The sequence below is a fragment of the Equus quagga genome, chromosome 6, assembly GCF_021613505.1.
Source record: "Equus quagga isolate Etosha38 chromosome 6, UCLA_HA_Equagga_1.0, whole genome shotgun sequence".
Taxonomy (NCBI): domain Eukaryota; kingdom Metazoa; phylum Chordata; class Mammalia; order Perissodactyla; family Equidae; genus Equus; species Equus quagga.
Window position 1 is genome coordinate 113,872,151 of NC_060272.1, and position 19,908 is coordinate 113,892,058.

Genomic DNA, 19,908 nt, shown 5'->3' on the forward strand with positions numbered 1-19,908 from the left:
CATGGTAGCCAATGTCACGTGACTTGGTGTAATTATATCTGATGCCTTTTCTACTACAATTATTCTCTCTAGAAATTGTAAGAATGGCAGCATCTGTTTTTAAGCCCAAACACAATCAAAACCTACCATCAGGTATAAGCACCAGCCTCTATCACTAAGAAAAAGTAAGTGATGCCGTTTCATCCTCTAAAGATATATTGCCGTAGGAAAAAATAAAATCTCTACAATGGAAACAAAAGTTCTCTTGTTTCTCTGACTTGTTGTATTCCAAATTAGTGCCTCTGACCTTTTCTTAAAATTTTAAGCATCACAAGGAAATCAGTGGGAAGGGAATCATGTGCTAACCAAGCACATACTTAGAGGGCAGAAAAACGCACTGAAGTGAAAGGGGATTAGTAAAGGCTGGAGAAGAGCACCGGCCCCTCCCAGTTTGGGTGAGCAGATTTGGGATTAGTTATCAGGCAGAAATCCACATGTAATTAACAGCTCTGACATCAGGGGACAAGCAAATATAAGACACTCAGCTCTCAGAGAGGTTCCACAGACAATCCCCTCAGGAGTTCAAGGTACGGGAGAGAAGCTCTCTGGGGAGTGGGTGGTCTCCCGCCAAAACTCCACTGAGAAGGGGGGACTTTAAATCATGGAAATTAACTTCCTGGAAATCTGCTCCCAATTCTTTCAGCTCCTTGGTTAAGTGTAATTAATGCTGGTGACCTGCTAATGAGTGCTTTTGATAAATGACATCCAGGATAAGTTTTTTTACATATAAATAGAAATTAAAAATGAAGAAAACTAAATGAATAGGACAGGGGATTTAATTATGTAGGTATTACATCTGTCGAATTTTTAAAGGTAAATTACTATTTTTATTATTTGCTGGAAATATCATTTTACAGAGATGAAAAGCATTTTGAAGGTGGGTTGAGAAGGGCTTATGCCATTTATAAAAGTACAAAAAAACTTGCATTATTCTATTTTGTTTTCTCCTTTTCAGCTTGATTTTTACCTATGAGCCTCAGTCAGTCTCTTCACAAACGGCTGTGAACCAGAGCCTTGTCCTGCACGTTTGCTTCAAGCAGAATGAAAGCTCATAAACTCCTCTCTCTGGGATACCTCTTCTTGCCCCCGCTTTTTTTTCAGCAAGCCTGGGCTCAATTCCCGAGAGAGTGTGCCACCGTTGAAGCTTTGAAAAATGGTGTGTGTTGCCCAGACCTGAGTCCTCTGTCTGGGCCTGGGACCGACCGCTGTGGCTCCTCCTCAGGGAGAGGCCGGTGTGAGGCAGTGACTGTAGACTCCCGACCTCACAGCCACCATTATCCCCACGATGGCAGAGACGATCGTGAGGCCTGGCCCACACGCTTCTTCAATAGGACATGCCACTGCAATGGCAACTTCTCAGGGCACAACTGTGGGACTTGCAGTCCTGGATGGAGAGGAGCTGCCTGTGACCAGAGAGTTCTCACAGGTAAGTGAGGATATGAATGGACACACAGTCCTGCAAGAGACTCAAAGCATTTAATAGAATCCTAAATCATCTGAGTGGGACGAACACCTGGAAATCATATATTCCAATTCTCACTTTTCACGGTTGAGGAAACTGAGGCATAGAGAGGCTCAGAAATTCACTCAGTTTAAAGAGTTGAGGTTGAAGCTCAAGTCTTCTGGCTATTTCCTTCCAAAACATCTGTCGAGCAACCACTATGTGCTAGGAACTGTGCTGGGTGTTTGTGACTAGACCTTCAGTAACTTCTCAAGGTAGTTATGTACACCGTTGTAAGTGAGGTTCAGAAAGGTCAAATCCACATCGCTGGTACCGGGAAAACCCGGAACTCACCCTGAGATCTGTCCAGCTCTACTCCATGAGCTTCTTCCGCTCCCCTTGCTGACTCACGAAGACATTTCCCAGGGTGAAGATCAAGTTCAGCCATTTTAGATGATGAGCCTGGCCTGCAGCCTAAATAGCAATAAATAACAAAGCCTTAAAGGGTAACAGCCTGCAATACTTGATTTTTTTAACGTGCCAAACACAAGACGAGGGTTGAAGGGAACTTTTCTCAGGTCTTTATTTCTGAGCCAGGCTCTGGTCTAATTGCTTTTTATGTGTGTGCTCTTTAATCTTTACAACTCTGTAAAGCAGATATTATTTTTACATGCACTTCATAGATGAAAACTTGAGACTTAGAGAAATGCGTGCAGAGTCATAGAATAGGTCTCTTAACCACTATGTTTACCACATACCATGTTTTTGCAAGATTTTTGATATTAAAAAGGTAGCAAATTCCAAGATATATGCCAAAAATGAGCAAAATAAAGCCAACAGGATCACAGGATCATAGAATCCACAGTAAGATTAAAGAAAGCTAATAGGAATCCTAAAGTAAGTTGGAGAGAGAAAGAGAGCAAGGGAGATGAAAAGGGAGAGAAAGCAGGCCTGAAGAGCGATTTTAGGAAGGGATGTTTTTTAAAGTACAGAATGAGTTGAGCATATATGCAAATTATTACTAATGGGTAAATAGGACATGGTGTTACAAGATGATTATGCTCATTCTCTACTCATCCCCACAAGGCAGATGTTTTCATGTTTGAATTTTGTATCCCAAAGTCAGGAGAAACCTTCTGGACTTAAGTACAGAGGAAAAGAACTACTTTGTCCGGGCCCTGGATATGGCAAAGCGCACAACTCACCCTCAGTTTGTCATTGCCACCAGGAGGTCAGAAGAAATATTGGGGCCAGATGGCGACACGCCACAATTTGAGAATGTTTCCATTTATAACTACTTTGTTTGGACACACTATTACTCAGTGAAGAAGACCTTCCTTGGGGCAGGTCAGGAAAGCTTTGGTGAAGTGGATTTCTCTCATGAAGGACCAGCTTTTCTCACATGGCACAGGTACCACCTACTGCAGCTGGAGAGAGACATGCAGGTATGCGGGACATGGTTCAGTTTGCAGACCCTTTGCAGACAAGGTGGCTTGTTTGTAAGTCGCATTGATTCACTGTGTTCTAAATGATCAAAACATGTGATGAGAAAGCAATTTCATGTTATTAATCTGCCTTTAACATTCTAAGTTTCTCCCTGTACTAATTATTTATTTATTAATTAATCTTCATCTTTTATGAGGTGAAAAGAAAGTAACATTAATAATGAGGAAGCCAACTGAAACATTTGTAGGTGTGAATTAAAGTGTTGGACATATTCTAGAGCTCTGTAACTGAAAAAAATGACTCAAATAGTTTGCAGCAAAAGAATCTCTTTCTATATGTCTTCCTTCTCAAATGTAAACCAATGCCCCCTCTTGGTTTAGATGAAGCAAGTGTCTATCTACTTCTCAGTTTTCAAAGTCCCAAATATATACCTCATCCTTCCAGTTAATAATTCTTTCTAATATGGTAGAGGGTTTAAATGCTGAAGAAACTTCCTTTCCATTTATATTGTCATATTTTCACTGAACACCATTTTTTTCCACACCCTCTACCACTTTGAGGCTTTCAAAAGAACTTATTAAAAACATCACATCAGTCAGACATCATTTTTACTTAAGAAGCATTGGCCTTTATTGGCATAAAGTGGATATCAACCCAAACACAGTTATTTCCTGTTTATTTTTAAGCAGATGAGCTCAAAGCACATTCAAGTATCCATTAGCATACTCTAGTATTGTTTCTTTTACCAATTGCTGTTTCTCAAGAAAAGTATTGTGATTTTAAAATGAAATTTTAAATTATTAGCTTTCAAATAGGGAATCCACAAATTAAACCTGTTTTCTATGTGAAATAACAGCAGAGAATTCCTCCCACCCAAGTTAAAATCTAAAGATTAACCTAAGGATATCTCAAGATAGAAGAAAACATGTTTGGCTTCATTTATTGATTAGCAGTATGCTTGAGCCCCGCATTATGCCAAGAAAATAAATGGTTAGAAGAGAGAAAATTAATGCACTAAAATACAGAATAAAATATTTGTATGAAAGTAGTCTAGTCGTATGCAGTTTGAGAGTGATTAAATGAATTCATCTGATACTCTGAACTTCATATTTTATAGCTCTGGTTACAAGTAAGACATTCAGTAGATTCTGAGTAGATAAATCTGTCACTTGTAATCGACTCCAGATCTTCAAGCCTTCGAGACATTTTCCCATGGGCACATCAAAATGAAAGGGCAGGTGGAAAGTATCTAAAAGCTTCAATTTTGCCTGTGTAAACTTCAACCTCTATGACTTACTTTTTAAAACCCAAGAGCACAAGGGATCCAACAAATTACAATCTAAATGTAATGCACCGTGGAAATGCCACATGAATATGCTCCAGCTCCCAAATGTCAGTTACTGAACCACAAACTGACTCTTAATGATCCCTTGGAAGCTGTCACTAATTTTTGTGAACCAGAACAATAGCTTCTAAATGAGGACTTCCGATCTCTGGAGATCAATAACGAGATGCCTTGGAAAGCTTTTGACCCTCCAACACACCCCGAGGACCAGGAAATGCTTCCTAGAAAGAGTTTAAAGCCAAAAAGCAGAAATGAACTAACTGCATGCGAGGTGCGATAAAACAATCGCAATCCCTCCATTTAAATCCCGCACTCTAAATATAACTCTCAAAAGACGGAAAGGAATGCGAAATAACAAGTACAATAAATATATGCTTTAAGGAACCCAATAAAATAAGCATGTGATCTTGAGTCCAGCATTTTTAAAATTGTTGAGGTCAGCTGTAAATGGAAACTAGGCCTCTGGTCTGAAGAACAGCGTGCACAAAGAAATATTCTGCTTCATTTTGCATTTCCTGTCTGTATGAGTTTTGGGCAGAAGCTTGAGTCTTAATAGTTTAGATTTTGAAGTAGGGGTCTCTAAGTAAAACACCTTTAGTGCCCAGGCAGATGAGGTCAATATGAAAGAGCCTGTGGCCAAACCAGAATCTAAATGCCTAAAGTCCTTCAAGTTAAATTCAAAAACAAAAAGGAGGGGCCAGTCTGGTAGTGTGCTAGTTAAGTTCCCTCACTTGGCTTCAGTGGCCCAGGGTTCACAGGTTCAGATCCCAGGCACAGACCTACACACCATTCATCAAGCCATGCTGTGGTGGCATCCCACATACAAAATAGAGGAAGATTGGCACAGATGGTAGTTCAGGGACAATCTTCCTCAAGCAAAAAGAGGACGATTGGAGCAACAGATATTAGCTCAGGGCCAGTATTTCTCAAAAAGAAAAAAAGCACCATCCACGTAACAAATTTCACATCTGGATCTGGTTCCAGACCAAGGGCTAGTGATGCCTGAATTAGAGATAGGAAAACAAAAGGAGGTAGAATTGTCATAGAGTAGAAGTTATTATTGATAATTTTTGGTATAATCAATAGAAATGTAATTACCTCCCTAACAAAGAAAAGGAAGGGGGCCAGCCTCGTGGCTCAGTGGTTAAGTTGGTTAAGTTTGCACATTCTGCTTCTGCAGCCCAGGGTTCGCCAGTTCAGATCCCAAGTATGGACATGGCACCGCTTGGCAAGCCATGCTGTGGTAGGCATCCCACATATAAAGTAGAGGACGATGGATACGAATGTTAGCTCAGAGCCAGTCTTCCTCAGCAAAAAGAGGAGGATTGGCAGCAGATGTTAACTCAAGGCTAATCTTCCTCAAGAAAAAAAAAAGAAAGAAAGAAAAGGAAGACCTTTTGTTCCCCACCCCCAAAATCATTTGGAGAAGCTTCCATATAATGAGTTGAATTTCATTCCCTCTAGTGTCTAAGTAACTCCTTGTAGTAAATTAGAAGCTTTGTTAAATAAGGTATTTAAGTCCTCCGACCCCTCAGACACCACCGATAAACTAACTGGTTCCAAAGTGGCTGAAGAAAGCTAATAGAAATAGACTGCCAGGGAGTAAACCAAGCAAAGAGGGAGAATTTTCAACAAAAGCAGAGAATGCTAACAGAGTTTCTGTGATCTAGGAAATGTTGCAGGATCCTTCTTTCTCCCTTCCTTACTGGAATTTTGCGACCGGGAGGAACATCTGTGACATTTGCACCGATGACTTGATGGGCTCGAGAAGCAACTTTGATTCCAGTCTTATCAGCCCGAACTCTGTGTTTTCTCAATGGCGAGTGGTCTGCGAATCTTTGGAAGATTATGATACCCTGGGAACCCTTTGTAACAGTAAGTTTCAAGTGACACCTAGGATTCAGAATTAGATAAAGAGATTAAAGGTGCTGCCTGAAGGCTCTTCATTCTACTGACTTCATACTAAAACCTACTTTTATTATAGAGAATCAATGTACAGATATTCACTGAACAACCAGGATACTCAAGGCAATCTCTAAGGTGTTGCACGGGAAACAGAAAGTGCCAATACATTTTTATGTTGCTTTTCTTGAGCAATTGGGTCAGTGCATTTCTCCCTTTCTTATTCAGAAATGTCTAGTTGTATAAATTAATCCTCTTAGTACACTTCACACTGCTTAGTAGTCATGTGCCTTGTGCTGGAATTTCACAGAAAACGTTTCCCTAGGAAATCTGAAATATGCAGAAAGAGTTGGAAGGGCCCTTAGAGTAAAAAATTATTATAATAGTAATAATTATTAATACGTTATAATTATTATTATATTATTATTCTGTTAATCTTGTCAGAGGGCTAAAAACCAAAAGGTGATATGGAGGATCCCTTTAAGAAAAGGAAGACACTGTAAGAAGACGTCTGCCAGCTGGCTGCTTTTCAGCTCTCTCAGTGTGAACACAGAGAATGCTTAACCAGTTGTCCTAGAATCTTTTCTCCAAAGATCGAAACACCACCTCAGCCATAGGTCAAGTTTCTGGTTGAAACTTGTGGATCTGTTCCAGAGTTTTTATTCTCTTCCTTGGATCATATTATTATCTGTCCTTGTGCTACTAACACAAGGTCTTAATTATCAGAATCTCACTCTCCCATCTTATTTTTCTTCCTCAGGCATGTCTGGCTACTTTGAACTTTTGTTCTTCCATATAAAAACTAGAATTATGGGCATTTAATCTACTATTATATTCACAGCATATTTATTCTGCATATACTCTTTTAAGCATCAAATATTAAATTATTTTGTAAACTTAAAAAGAGAATATTATAAATGGAACAAAGGAATTAGATAGATTTTTTTCACCGTTAGAAGATTATTTAGCTGTGTACAGGTGTAAGAGAAGTGATAGTGTATGAAATTTTCTTCCATAGAAGTGTACAAATTAGAATAAATGTTTATTTGTTTGGCATGCTGAATGAGCAGTCCCACATTGTGGCAGGGAAATGAAATCGATGCTCAAGACATCTTTAGATGCCAAAACATTTCTCTCTTTCTGACCAGGCTATTGTATTTTGGCCTAGGAGTTTTCCAGACATTTTCCAATTACCCTGATGATTGGATACCAAAATACAGCACAATTTAAATGAGTAAGCTAAATTATAGCATAGAAGAGAAGAAGAAAGGGGAGGAGATTTTGTTTTCATCACAATTTTTCTTGTCAACTCACATAACACGTCTCATAACTCAGACACACAGTTTCTTGAAAAGTTGAAGTTACACATATTTTAGGTGAAACAAATTTCAAGATTATCCCTTGCCTTAGTTTGAGATATAAATGCCAAGCATTTTATTTATTAGGCCAATGAAAGAAAAAGGAAGCTAACATTTTATTGAACACATATTATATATCTGATACGGTGCCGAACACTTTAATATGATATCTTATTTAATCCTCATAGCAATTCCTCCCTCCCTCTACTGGTCTTCTTGGATGAAATTATCCATTCCTTTGGTTCCACTGATCATCTTTAACAGGACACCTTGTACATACATGTGCATCTTTAGACCAACCTTCCTTAGATAGTCTATGCCTATGTTTTCATATGGTTCTTGCACAGGAGCTCTCCAATACTCCATTAATGCACCAAACTCAGTATATTGAAAGAGTGAATTATCGACGGCTAACATTCTGCCAGCCACTAAAATATCATCTTTGATTCATCATATAAAAAATATTGTTCTTTCTTTACAATATCTCTCAAATCTACTTTCGCTTCCAGATACTCAGAACTTTTCATTCTTTCCTGCATGGAAATTCCACAGGGCTCCAGTCCTTAGGATGTTAGGTGCAGTGACAGATGTTGTTCATGTGCAAACAAATTTAAAAATCACTGGGTTAAAATTAAGCTGGTTTATCTAGTTTCTTTACTATCAGAATTCTGTGCTATGAAACTCCATGAGGGAAAATTTGGATGTAGTGTTTTCAAAACTCGTGTAATCAATACATTTTCTTGGGATTTATTGAGAACTCCCTGAACAGTAATCCCCAAAACACCAGCTTGAATTGATAGTTTAGCCAATGCTGTCTGAAGGTTTTGATGACAATGTACACCTAAAAAGTGCATACACGCTTTGCAGTCTCAATATAGGAATCTGCTTTATTTTTATATTATAAAAATACAGTTAGCTATGCTAATCCATCAGGTATCAATCCTTATGTTAATTATAAAGCATAGACCATAGGAATTTTTATGAATGAGGTAAAGTGAATATGAGTAGATGTTGTAATATTCTCTCTCCCACCCCAGTGGATTATTCTGCATGTCCCCTCTAGGATGCAAACACTCACAAACACTCCTCACTGGACACCACTGAGGCAGACTAATTACTGCAAAGTGCTCCTAACCAATCTCCTCTCCTCCCACCTACTTAAGACTCCTCCCCACTTCCTAATGAATTAAATACAACTTTCTCCATGTTGCTTTTTGACTTCTTCACAATAAGGGTCTGGTTTAGCTTCCCACCTTTCACACCGTCCACCAGTCTCTTACACTGCCACACACCCCAGGCAAGCAGTGCCCCAAACGGGCCCTCTTTTACAGCCAACATGATCTATTCCATATAACAACATACACCAAACAACTATGTAGCATCTATCATATGCCAGGCACTGTACTAAGACTGGGGGATATACCGGTGAGCAAGAACAGATAGAGTTTTGCTCTCATGGGGCTTATATTATAAATAGAAGAAATTTTATCATCTCTTCTTATTACCTCTCTGCCTAAAACGTTTGACTTGTAAAATTCGTCCTATTTCACCTATGGAAATTCTCCTCAGTCCTCCAGGGCTCTTTCTGGAGCCACTCAACCGGGAAGGATTGATATCTTTCTCTCTCTCCTGACCTCCCTCCCTTAAGGCATCTATCATACTATCCCCAGTATCACAACCGTTTGTTTACCTGTTTGTCTTACTGCCCTTCAAAAATTTAATTATTTGTGACATTACTTGCTGAAAAATACGTGTTGATTGAGATATACACCGCTTCCCAAAGAGATTGAAGGTTGTTTTTCTTTATTTTTCTGAAGGCTTGAAACAGAGCATTTGAGTACAAAATTTCATATATGTGTGAAATATCGATTTCAGTGTGGAATTTAGGTTATGGAGGTTATTTTGGCAAAGTTCAATTTTCCATGGAATATACATTTTAATACATTCCTGTGAAAGAAGCATATGTTGATTTAGCAAATACCAAGCCCTCTGTTATTGTGATCACTTTTTTCTTCAGATGATTTTATGTATCACATATCTACTCTTCTCACAGAAGTTGGACATGATAACTTAGATTTTCTCACTTTAATGCCTCTAAATAAGCATTTTTAAATTTTCTCTTCTAGCAAGAAGAACCTGTCTTTCCGTTTTGATGCTATGTATAAAATTTTAAAGAGAAACGATAAGATCTTTAAACATTCTGTAAACGTATGCATACCCCATCTTTCTCCCAGGCACTGAAGGTGGGCCAATTAGGAGAAACCCAGCTGGAAATGTGGCTAGACCAATGGTGCAACGTCTTCCTGAACCACAGGATGTCGCTCAGTGCTTGGAAGTTGGGTTATTTGACACACCTCCTTTTTATTCCAATTCTACAAACAGTTTCCGAAACACAGTGGAAGGCAAGTAAATAAAATCTGTTCTTTGAATTGGCCTAGTTATAACAGAAAACTGAAGTAATATTCAAATTCAGATCTCCTTGAAAAATCTTTAAATGCCATATTGATCCTGTGAGTTTATGTGAATGGCACTGCCTGTTGTGATGTAGTGACAATTCTCTGCTCACAAGAAGAGATTTCTTAAAAGAAAGTGTCAGAATGAAACTCTTTTTAATTATCAGAGGAGAAGCCCTGGGAAATTACTCCCCAATCTCTTAAGTACCTAAATGTATTTAAACTCAAATTTCTGGTAGGTTGTTGTCTGATGTGTGTTTAATTATATCATATTCTAGTATAGGCAAATACTATTCAAGACTTTGAGAGCTTATTAAAATTTTTTCCTAAAAAAAAGAATAACAATAAAAAATTCTGAAAGATTTGCTGACAACCAATAAAGCCTGATTTGAGCAAATGTTTTATTTAGGTCTTTATTGTCCTGTTATCTTTTTTAAGGTCTATAAAAATTCACACTAGCATCTAGTGACATTTAATTTGGTTTTCGTTATTTAATTCAACGTGTTTTAAAGCTGAAACTGAGGTCCAAAGAAGCGAAATGAATTTCCCAAGATATTCAGCTGGTTAGTAACAGAGCACAGATTCAAATCCAAATTTTCTAAATCCGGTGTCTTTATACAATAAATTGTGACACCTCTAAAACATGCTTCATACATATTTTAAAGTTTTAAAAGAAAAGAATCACATTTAACTTTATTATAAACTTCTTATTGTCAAAATTCACCTTAAATATAGCATTGTACATGTTAGACCCTCCTCTGGAAAAAAATGGGAAGAGATCTCTCTGTCCCCATGATCTGAGATACTTGATGTATAAGTATGATAATTATTTTCAATTTTCTCCCCTTTTATCATCCTTCTATTTTTGTTTGTGATCTTCATCTTCTCCCTAATATATGTATACATGATATATATAATATGGGAATATATATGGGAAATATATATTTTGTATGATCTATATGAGATATGTATAATATGTGTATTATATAATATGGGGATATATAATATATGTGAAATGTATAATATACAATATGGAAAATATATATATGAAAACACATATGGAATAGAGATCATTATCAGAAGTTCTATAAATGTTCTGACAGCAGGCTTTCCAGATGTTTAAAATTAGTACAGAGATGGTAAGAAAGCTCTGAGAAATCGTAATTTCTCCACAAAAATAGCTTTTCAAAAATAAACATGCTGACATTCGCTCAAAAGGAATAAGGTAAGAAACTAAAGTAACATCTGGCAATTTAAGTTCCAGGACAATGAGAGTGGTACTCTCCCAATTGCGTCAGCAGTTTCTAGTAGAAGCTGGAGATTTCCACTATCTCTAATTCCGTGTAAACTAATGTTTGCCGTGTCAAAATAGAGTGTTCTATATATTTTTACCTGTATCATTTGCAGGTCACTATTTTTAACCTGGAAGCTACATTTAGAATGTCATGCCACTAGCTTAAAACTAGCCTAGCTCTGGGTATAGCAAACAAATATCACCACATAGGTACAGAGGATCAGGGCTATTATATTAACGTAAAAATTGGCCTGACAAGCTCAGGAAAAATCGTTTCCCAATATAATCACTACTGTTGACTTGAAAAGTAAGATATTTGTAATGGTTTTTATTATTCTCATCCTTATTTTTATATCTAGGTTACAGTGATCCCACGGGAAAGTATGACCCTGCTGTTCGAAGCCTTCACAATTTGGCTCATCTATTTCTGAATGGAACAGGGGGACAAACCCATTTATCTCCAAATGATCCTATTTTTGTCCTCCTGCATACTTTCACCGATGCAGTCTTTGATGAATGGCTGAGGAGGTACAATGCTGGTGAGATACTTTCATATGCTTTTTGCAGGCTCAGCAAAGGAGATTGTTCCAATGGCAGAGCTGTCACTGCAGACTAAGCACTTGACACACACAAACTACACTTCAAAATGAGGATAAAATAGCCATAATATCTAACCATTTCCAAATATTCCAAACCACTTTGAAAATGCAGACCGACGTCTCTCAGAATAGTTACTATAAGATGATATTTACTAGCATTTGCTAGGACTAAGCAGGTAATCCCTTCTGACTTTCACTATGTAAAGATAACTACTAAGTATCCCAAATTTCTCTTCCTTGTATCTTCCAATGAACATTCTCATTGTTTTTTAGTATGAATGGGAAAAACTTACAAGACCTCTTCTTTGATAGCCCAAAAGACAAGAAATTATACTCACAATCCACAGTTTCGATTTTTATTACTTTTGGCTTCTCACAAATGGAAATTTTATTCAACTCGCAAAGTTAATGTTGGTTTTTATATCACACCATAGAAAATCTCTTTCAAGTTCATTTTAATGCATTCTTTAAAATATTATTTAAAAGGCTACTTTCTCTTCACTTCTATTCGGCTGAGAGGCTCACATTACTTTTCAATGAATATTCTTCTACTGATTAAAACATCATAAATTTTCATATTTTAAAAATGTTCTAAATTTTGGCTTCTGTGCCCTTACTTCATCATGCACATAAAATAATATTGGAGATTAACTATCTATTGATTTATCTAACCAATTCAGCCAGTTCCCCTATGTGTGTGTGTGTGTTTGTGTGTAGCAGAAGCCTCTAATCCAACCTGATTAGGACCATTAATTGATGAGTTGGTCAAAATAGTTTGTTCCATCAATCAGTTAATCAATTGATTAATTGATTAAAGAAAACCAATTAAAAAACAAATACCTTCCATATAAGTATTCACTTATCAATCTGTTATGAATTCACTGATGGGAATTCCACCTCATTTTCATGTGTACTTACATACATACATACATACATACAGCCATAATGAATTATCTACAATTTATAGTGTCCATTCCTTGAAAGCAAAACAAGAAATTTGCAGCCCTTGAGAGGAAATCTGAGTTCAGTATTATTCTTTATTTTCATAATGCTTCCCTAACCCTTTACAATCATATTGCCCCCTCCTAAGTCTATAGTAATATTTCAGCCATTCATTTTTAACAAATCTTTCCAAAGCATTCAATTTATTTATTATAAAAATGACATGCCTCTCTTTTTACAATCATAGTTATCACTTTATGTTTAGCTGGATTACTTTTATTACCATAACAAATAAGCTAGAATTAACAGGTTTAGGAATGAACAAAACAAACTTTGTTAAATATACACTTCTTGGAAGTAGACAGCAACGTACAAGTTGTAGTTGTTCCACCATCACAATGCCATGGAAAATAGTTTTTCAGAGGAAATGGAGAATCTTGGGTAATCTGGCAAGTCTCTTAAGTGGAGATTTCTTTCAACTATGAAAATGTTTATTCCTTGCCCTTACATATCTTGATTGAAAATATCATTATTTCAAGTTCCTAATAATTTGTTCAAAGTTCTCCAGATCTTAATATAAAGGCCATTGATGAACCAGAAAAATACCTTTTTCATTGTTATTTCCCTCCTACTCCCTTTGTTTGTATTATATGTAGCATAAGGTCTCTCAGTGACCTGGATAGGAGGGAAGGAGGGAGAAGTCCCATAAATTAAAAGTAGAGAACTAACCTGCAGCACATTTCTGATAAAATGTGGCCATAAATTTACAGGACAAGCCAATGTAAACACTTATCAATTGCATGAAAGCTAAACTCAGTTAGCCACCTTCTTAAATATTCCATGCACCTGGGAAAACAATGTCACAGAACAACTATGTTAGGAAGAAAAAGAAAAATTGGAAGAATTTCTAAAATTATCCATATAGCAGAAGTCTTTGTTGAAAATAAGTCTAGCAGTGGAGGATGGAATTATTTTTCAAAATGTATCAAAAGGTTTTTATAGATATAGAAGGCTCTTCAAAAATCATAGAATTATAGAATTGTTAGGATCGGCATGGAACGATTGTTACATTTTACAACTGAAGGAAATTACAGTCATTCACATGGCGATGTCCATTACAGAATCCTCTAATTAGACATAAGAGACAGTACAATGTAGAACACCCAAACTCTATGTAAAATTATGTTAACTCCCATTCACTAACATCTTGTATCATGTACATATTTAATTCAACTCCCTTTTTTTTCCAACTGAAAATCACGTGAATTAAATTTTAAACATAGTAGCCTGGAAATTCAGTACATTTTTCAGAAGAAGCAGTTTATACTTTTCTCAGAGCAATCACAACTTTACGTCTTATGCCCTGATAGAAAGGAAGTAATCATACACTCACACTTAAATCCTTCGACAAATATTATTTGATCCTTTATCTTGGCTGCTGTGAATAATGCTTCAACGAAAATGGGAGTGCAGATATCTCTTCGACATACTGATTTCATTTCCTTTGGATATACATCCATAGGGATTGCTGGATCATATTCTAGTTCTATTTTTAATCCTCCATAATACTCTCCATAATGGCTGGAGCAATTCCCACCAACAGTGCACAAGGGTTTCCTTTTCTCCACACCCTCACCAACACTTGTTATCTCTTGTCTTTTTGATAATAGCCATCCAAACAGGTGTGAGGTGATATCCCACTGTGATTTTGATCTGCATTTTCTAATGATTAGTGATGTTGAGCACCTTTTCACATGCCTGTTGGCCATTTGTAAATCATCACATTGTACACTTTAAATATATACAATTTTTATTTGTCAATTATGCATCAATAAAGCTAAAAAAATATTATTTGGGCATTTACTATTTCCTAGGCAGTATTCTAGGTATCAGAAATACAGTAGCATACAAAACACACAAAAATATTTTCCCTCCTGGAACTTTTGTACCTGTTGGTAGGATTGACAATAAACATATGTAAATAAATATATAGTATGTTAGATGGGGGGAAGTGTTTGTAGATAAATAAAACAAGGAAAGGGGATAGGGAATACAGTGTATTCTCTCTCAAGACAAAGGAGCCCACTGTGGGGAGCAGAGTGGGGAGTGGGAAGAGAATGGAAGGAGATAACATGGTCAGAGAGATAACAGGTGGCAGATTCTGAAGAAGAGAGATGGAGGAGGCGCTTAAGGGTCTTACATAGAGCAGTTACATGACAAACCAATTGTGATTGTTATTTTTACTATTATTCCTCCATTCTTTTTAATGGACATAACTTTCTCTTTCACTCTGGGTTGAGGCTGATCAAGTTAGGATTCAGTAGAAAGGTGAAATGGGAAGTTTAAAAAATTATCTAAGCTATTAACTTTAACATCTAGTTTTAATAAATAATTAACACAATACACCAAAATGTGAGTTCCATGCGGGCAGAAATTTTGTCTGTTCTGTTCAGTGCTGTAGCCACCGTGCCTAGACCAGTGCCTGGCGCTAGTAGGGGCTCAACAGATTTTAATAGATAAATACTCAAATAGCATTAATACATAGTAAATTTAAAGTCACTAAATTTTAAAGTTACAAAAATATGAATACTACATGCCATTTCTATTATCAATTGTTCATCAAAGTAGATGTTCCAACACTCTTCTGTGCTTCACAACATCACAATGACTATGCAGGTAATACACTTCTTGCAAACAGAAAAAATAATACTTTGCTAGCTTTCTCACATATTCCAACTCTTCTAAATATATCCCCACTAATTCCTGCCCAAGCCCACTTCCAACTCTGGTTTTGTGACATTCCATTTGGCATTCAATTGAACCAACAAAAATATAGAACAACAACAAAAAAGAACAATCTTTTGCCACAAAAGGCGTTATCACTCCTTTTATCCCTGATGACAGAAACTTACTAATATAAATGCCTGTGACTTGTATGTAAGTAGAAAGAGAGGCGGCAAGAAGCAATAGGATTCTAGAACTTGATTCAAAATTTTAAGTGTTTTTTGCTAACCAAGTAAAACCTGGGAATAAATAAATATTTATTTCTCTAAAAGTAAACAGGAAAAATGAAAAATGCTAAACAAAAATATTCATAGTCAAGGACAAACCTCCATTAGACACATCTTCTCTCAAATTTAAATTATAGATGATGCTACAGCAAACTACAGGTTCATCTTTTCCTTATCTTTGAAAAATAAGCTTAATGAATTTTATTCAAATTAGTTTTGGTAATTTAAAAGTAAAACAATTAATGATCATCATAGATGATAAAATACTAAAACTTCCTTGCTTTTCAACTTCCTTTTCCGCTTAGATGATACCTTAGAGCTGTACTCAAAGCGTTTGAACTCCGTTTTATCAATTCCCTGTTCTGTTGTAGTGAAACTTTTTTTATGTCTTTATTCAGTGTAAAATATGAAAGATGATTTTAATATTATCCTTGAATATTTTGGGTCACCTTCAGAACATACTAATGTGTTAATACTAACTTTATTATGTCTCTTAACAAGGCATGTTTGACATATTTTAGATATATCCACATTTCCACTGGAAAATGCTCCCATTGGACATAATAGACAATACAATATGGTGCCATTCTGGCCTCCAATTACCAATGTGGAAATGTTTGTCACTGCTCCAGACAACCTGGGATATACTTACGAAGTTCAATGGCCAGGTGAGTATTGAAGATATTTTTACAGTGAAAATTTCCAAAAGCAAATTTGTTACCTTTAAAGAAAAGTAATCACAGCATTCCTGAGGTTTACATTTTCTGCTTGGATTTAGAAACTTTCACTCAGATTTTTATTTGGGGATAAAGAGAGTGAATTTAACATTTGTTGAGAGCCCATTCTGACCCAGTATTGAGCTAATTATATAGCACACCAGCTCATTTAATCCTTACAACCCTCTGAAGTGAGTATTATAATCCTCATTTTTATAAATAAGGAAGGTGAGGCTTAGAGAGGGTAATTATCAAAGATGACATTTCTAGTAAATAGAGAGAATGAGTTTTGAGCTTAAACCTGTTTAATATGTCCCAATTTTTCTACTACATAATGTTGCTTGCATTTATTTATCCTAAAAAAAATTAAAGATGTGGTGAGATTCTCTGAGCTGTTTTTCTTGAGATTTTGAAATTCAAAACTTTTTTGTTTAATTTGAAATCTCTTTTTCAACAAAGGCGGTAGGGTACAGTGGAAGAGCAGACTATTTGGATTCTGAAAGACCTAGGCCCCAAAACCAACGCTACAGCCTACTAACCAGTGACCTTGGGCAACTGACTCAAATTCTGAGCCATTATTTCCTTATTTTTAGAATGGAAATAATAATAACCATCCCAGTAGGGTCCACTCCTTATGAGGAATTAAAAAGTGCCCTTCATGATGACAGGTGCTATAACAGGCAATGTGGCCAATAAAATTAAATATGAGGATTTCTGTAAAGTGCCTGGAACAGTGCCTAAATTTAGGGTATCTAGTTTTTGGTGGAAACTCTTTTACTATTTATGTTTTGCTCTCATTTTATTTTTCTAACAGGTCGGAATTTCAGTATTTCTGAGATCGTTACCATAGCAGTAGTTGCTGCGTTATTAGTGGTTGCAGTCATTTTTGTGGGCGCTTCTTGTCTGATTCATGCCAGAAGCAACAGGGATGAAGCAAATCAGCCTCTCCTCACTGATCGTTATCAACACTACGCTGCAGAATATGAAAAACTCCCGGATCCTAATCAGTCTATGGTCTAACAATAAATGGCTTATTCTCTTAGGCATTAGTATCACAAAACCACTAGGTTGAAAAATAATAGAGTGAGTTACTAACTGTATTTTCTTTCACTCTCTTACTTTCTTCCTTATGCATGCACATGTTAAAATTTAAGCTCCAGGTATTATTTTCCAGAACTGAGAAGGGTCATAGTCTTTGCAAAAGGATCTATTTTTCAGCTCTTTTTAAACCAGTAGGTTGCACCAACTCCACAGTATTTAAGCAGATAGCATGAAGATTTTTGTCACGTTTTAAAGGTCAACTATATAACAAGGTACATAATCTGCTGTGCTTTGTCTATGTGTAAAGACAAATCATGATTGCTGGTAAATCCCTGATTAAAATACATGAGTAGGCACTTCTACAATGTTAAAATGTAAATACATTTCCATCCATTGACATTGACCAACAGACATAAAGTAAGCCACATCTATTAGTTAAAATAAATTATGTGGAGTTATAAATGGGATCCCAATTAACTTCTTCAAATTGGTCTTCCCCTTTGGTCATCAGCATATATTATTTTGTCTAAGGTTCAAGGTCACCACAAAAATCACAGTCTTTGTCACACTTTGGAGAGGTAAAAGCTTCACTTTGTTTGAGAGACAGTTAGTATTGCCTACATTTGCCATTGTGTTCTCCTCTCTCTCAATTCACTGAGAAAGGAACTACCCTTGCATACATTTCACCTCTCAATTCTTCTTCTCACATCTTAGAGGTCCATAAAGGTGAGAATATGCAGCCCAGTACTCCACAAATAGCATTCAATTCATTGTGTTTAATTTGAATAGCATTCTCTTATCATTTAGCAGCCTTTTATGTAATTTCAAAATAAAATAATAAAATATTATTTCATTGGTCCCCTTTTTCTATGCAATTCTGCAAGAATGTCATTCTTTTTTTTCTCCCTATCTTCTAACATAAAGTATTTTTCTCTCTTTTTGACCTTATGGTATTGAAACAATATTTCCAATGAAGAATTCTATAGGCTAGTCACAGTGAACAAACATTTTAATTAATTGATGAAAATAAATAATAACAATAGTAATCATACACTATAGAAAATGGGTAGTCTGATATTCCCAACTCAATAAACAGAAACAAGATTAAAATTATATACACCCAATTGGTTACTGGGTTTCCTTACATTAAGCAATCTTAAAGCTATGTACACAAGATAAACAGATAAAATGTGTTAGTGAAAGAGAATGCATCCAGCAATAGTATTTTTTTAGCTTTCGAAGAGCATTATTCAATTATCTTGGAATATATTTTGATTTATTAAAATATTATATACTCACAGCTTTTCAGGTAAATTATTGTATACTGTAAGATTTCTTTTTATATAAACATCAATGAAACTAAGTTCCCCACTTCATATTTTTAGAGATTTACTCATCACTCATTTCATAAACATTTATTAAGCACATACTGGATTTCAGACATAGTTCAAGGTACTGTGGATTTGGGGAAGGGAAAGTCAGGAATGTAAAACTGAGAAGGTCACATTTGACGTGGGCTTCTAGGAATGCCAATGGATTTACCAAAATTAAGAGTACAGAAGGGCATTCCACACACAAGTGACAGCATGAGCAAAGTCACAGTAGTAGGTCCGTGTGGTTAGAGCATCGTTTTCGTGGAGGGAAGTAGAAAGATAAATTGGGAATAAAATCAGTGTCCTATATGCAATCCTAAGAAATGTAGAATTTATTCCACAAATAAGAGGGAATACAGGAGAGTCACAAATAAAATGTGTTTTATAAAGATAACGGTGGTGATGATATTTGTAAATAATGTTAATTAAGAATGATTTGGAATGGTTAGAGTAGAAGAGCATAGTTAATATCAAATAATTCACAGGAGAAAGGAGGAGAGCCTGTCCCAAAACATAAGCATCAACTCTAAGAAATCCTAATTCTGAGAGAAAACTACACCCATTATCTTATCAATATAACTTTGATAATTTCTCCCGAAATGTGTTGCTTTATTTTTCTTTCATTCAAGGACTTCTTCCTAGTCATTTGACAGCTCTGTAAGATCTTATGAGTCATCTTAATTAGGTGACCATTACTCTCCCTATAATATGCCATATTAGTCACTGCTAATAAAACTCATTTGTAATCTTGGAGATTTTTCACTGTTCTCAGTCCTCTAGTTCTCTTATAAAACACAGTAAATGAAGTTTGTATGCACTCACTGGAAAGCACATTCCATACCACTTAAACCCATTCTTTCCCGCTACATAAGCACCCATTGCATGCCAATGCCACAAAGCGAGCTAAGCTGTATGGTCTAAAGAGAGTGATTAAAAATGCCCGATGGG

At 36.1% G+C, this 19,908-nt stretch overlaps 1 protein-coding gene across 2 annotated transcripts; it reads left to right on the forward strand.

The window, feature by feature from the left end:
- The first annotated feature begins 410 nt into the window (after positions 1–410).
- Positions 411–18,435, forward strand: TYRP1 (tyrosinase related protein 1). 2 transcript variants are annotated; one of them, XM_046664771.1, is made up of 8 exons: positions 411–434; positions 995–1,465; positions 2,603–2,925; positions 5,942–6,146; positions 9,766–9,933; positions 11,638–11,817; positions 16,352–16,498; positions 17,361–18,435. In XM_046664771.1, exons 2-8 carry the CDS (start codon positions 1,081–1,083, stop codon positions 17,564–17,566), a joined length of 1,614 nt encoding a protein of 537 aa, XP_046520727.1. In that variant the 5' UTR covers positions 411–434; positions 995–1,080; the 3' UTR covers positions 17,567–18,435. The 2 variants fall into 2 exon arrangements, with proteins under 2 accessions (XP_046520727.1, XP_046520726.1); XM_046664770.1 differs by lacking the exon at positions 411–434 and adding an exon at positions 445–566.
- Positions 18,436–19,908: the final 1,473 nt, after the last annotated feature.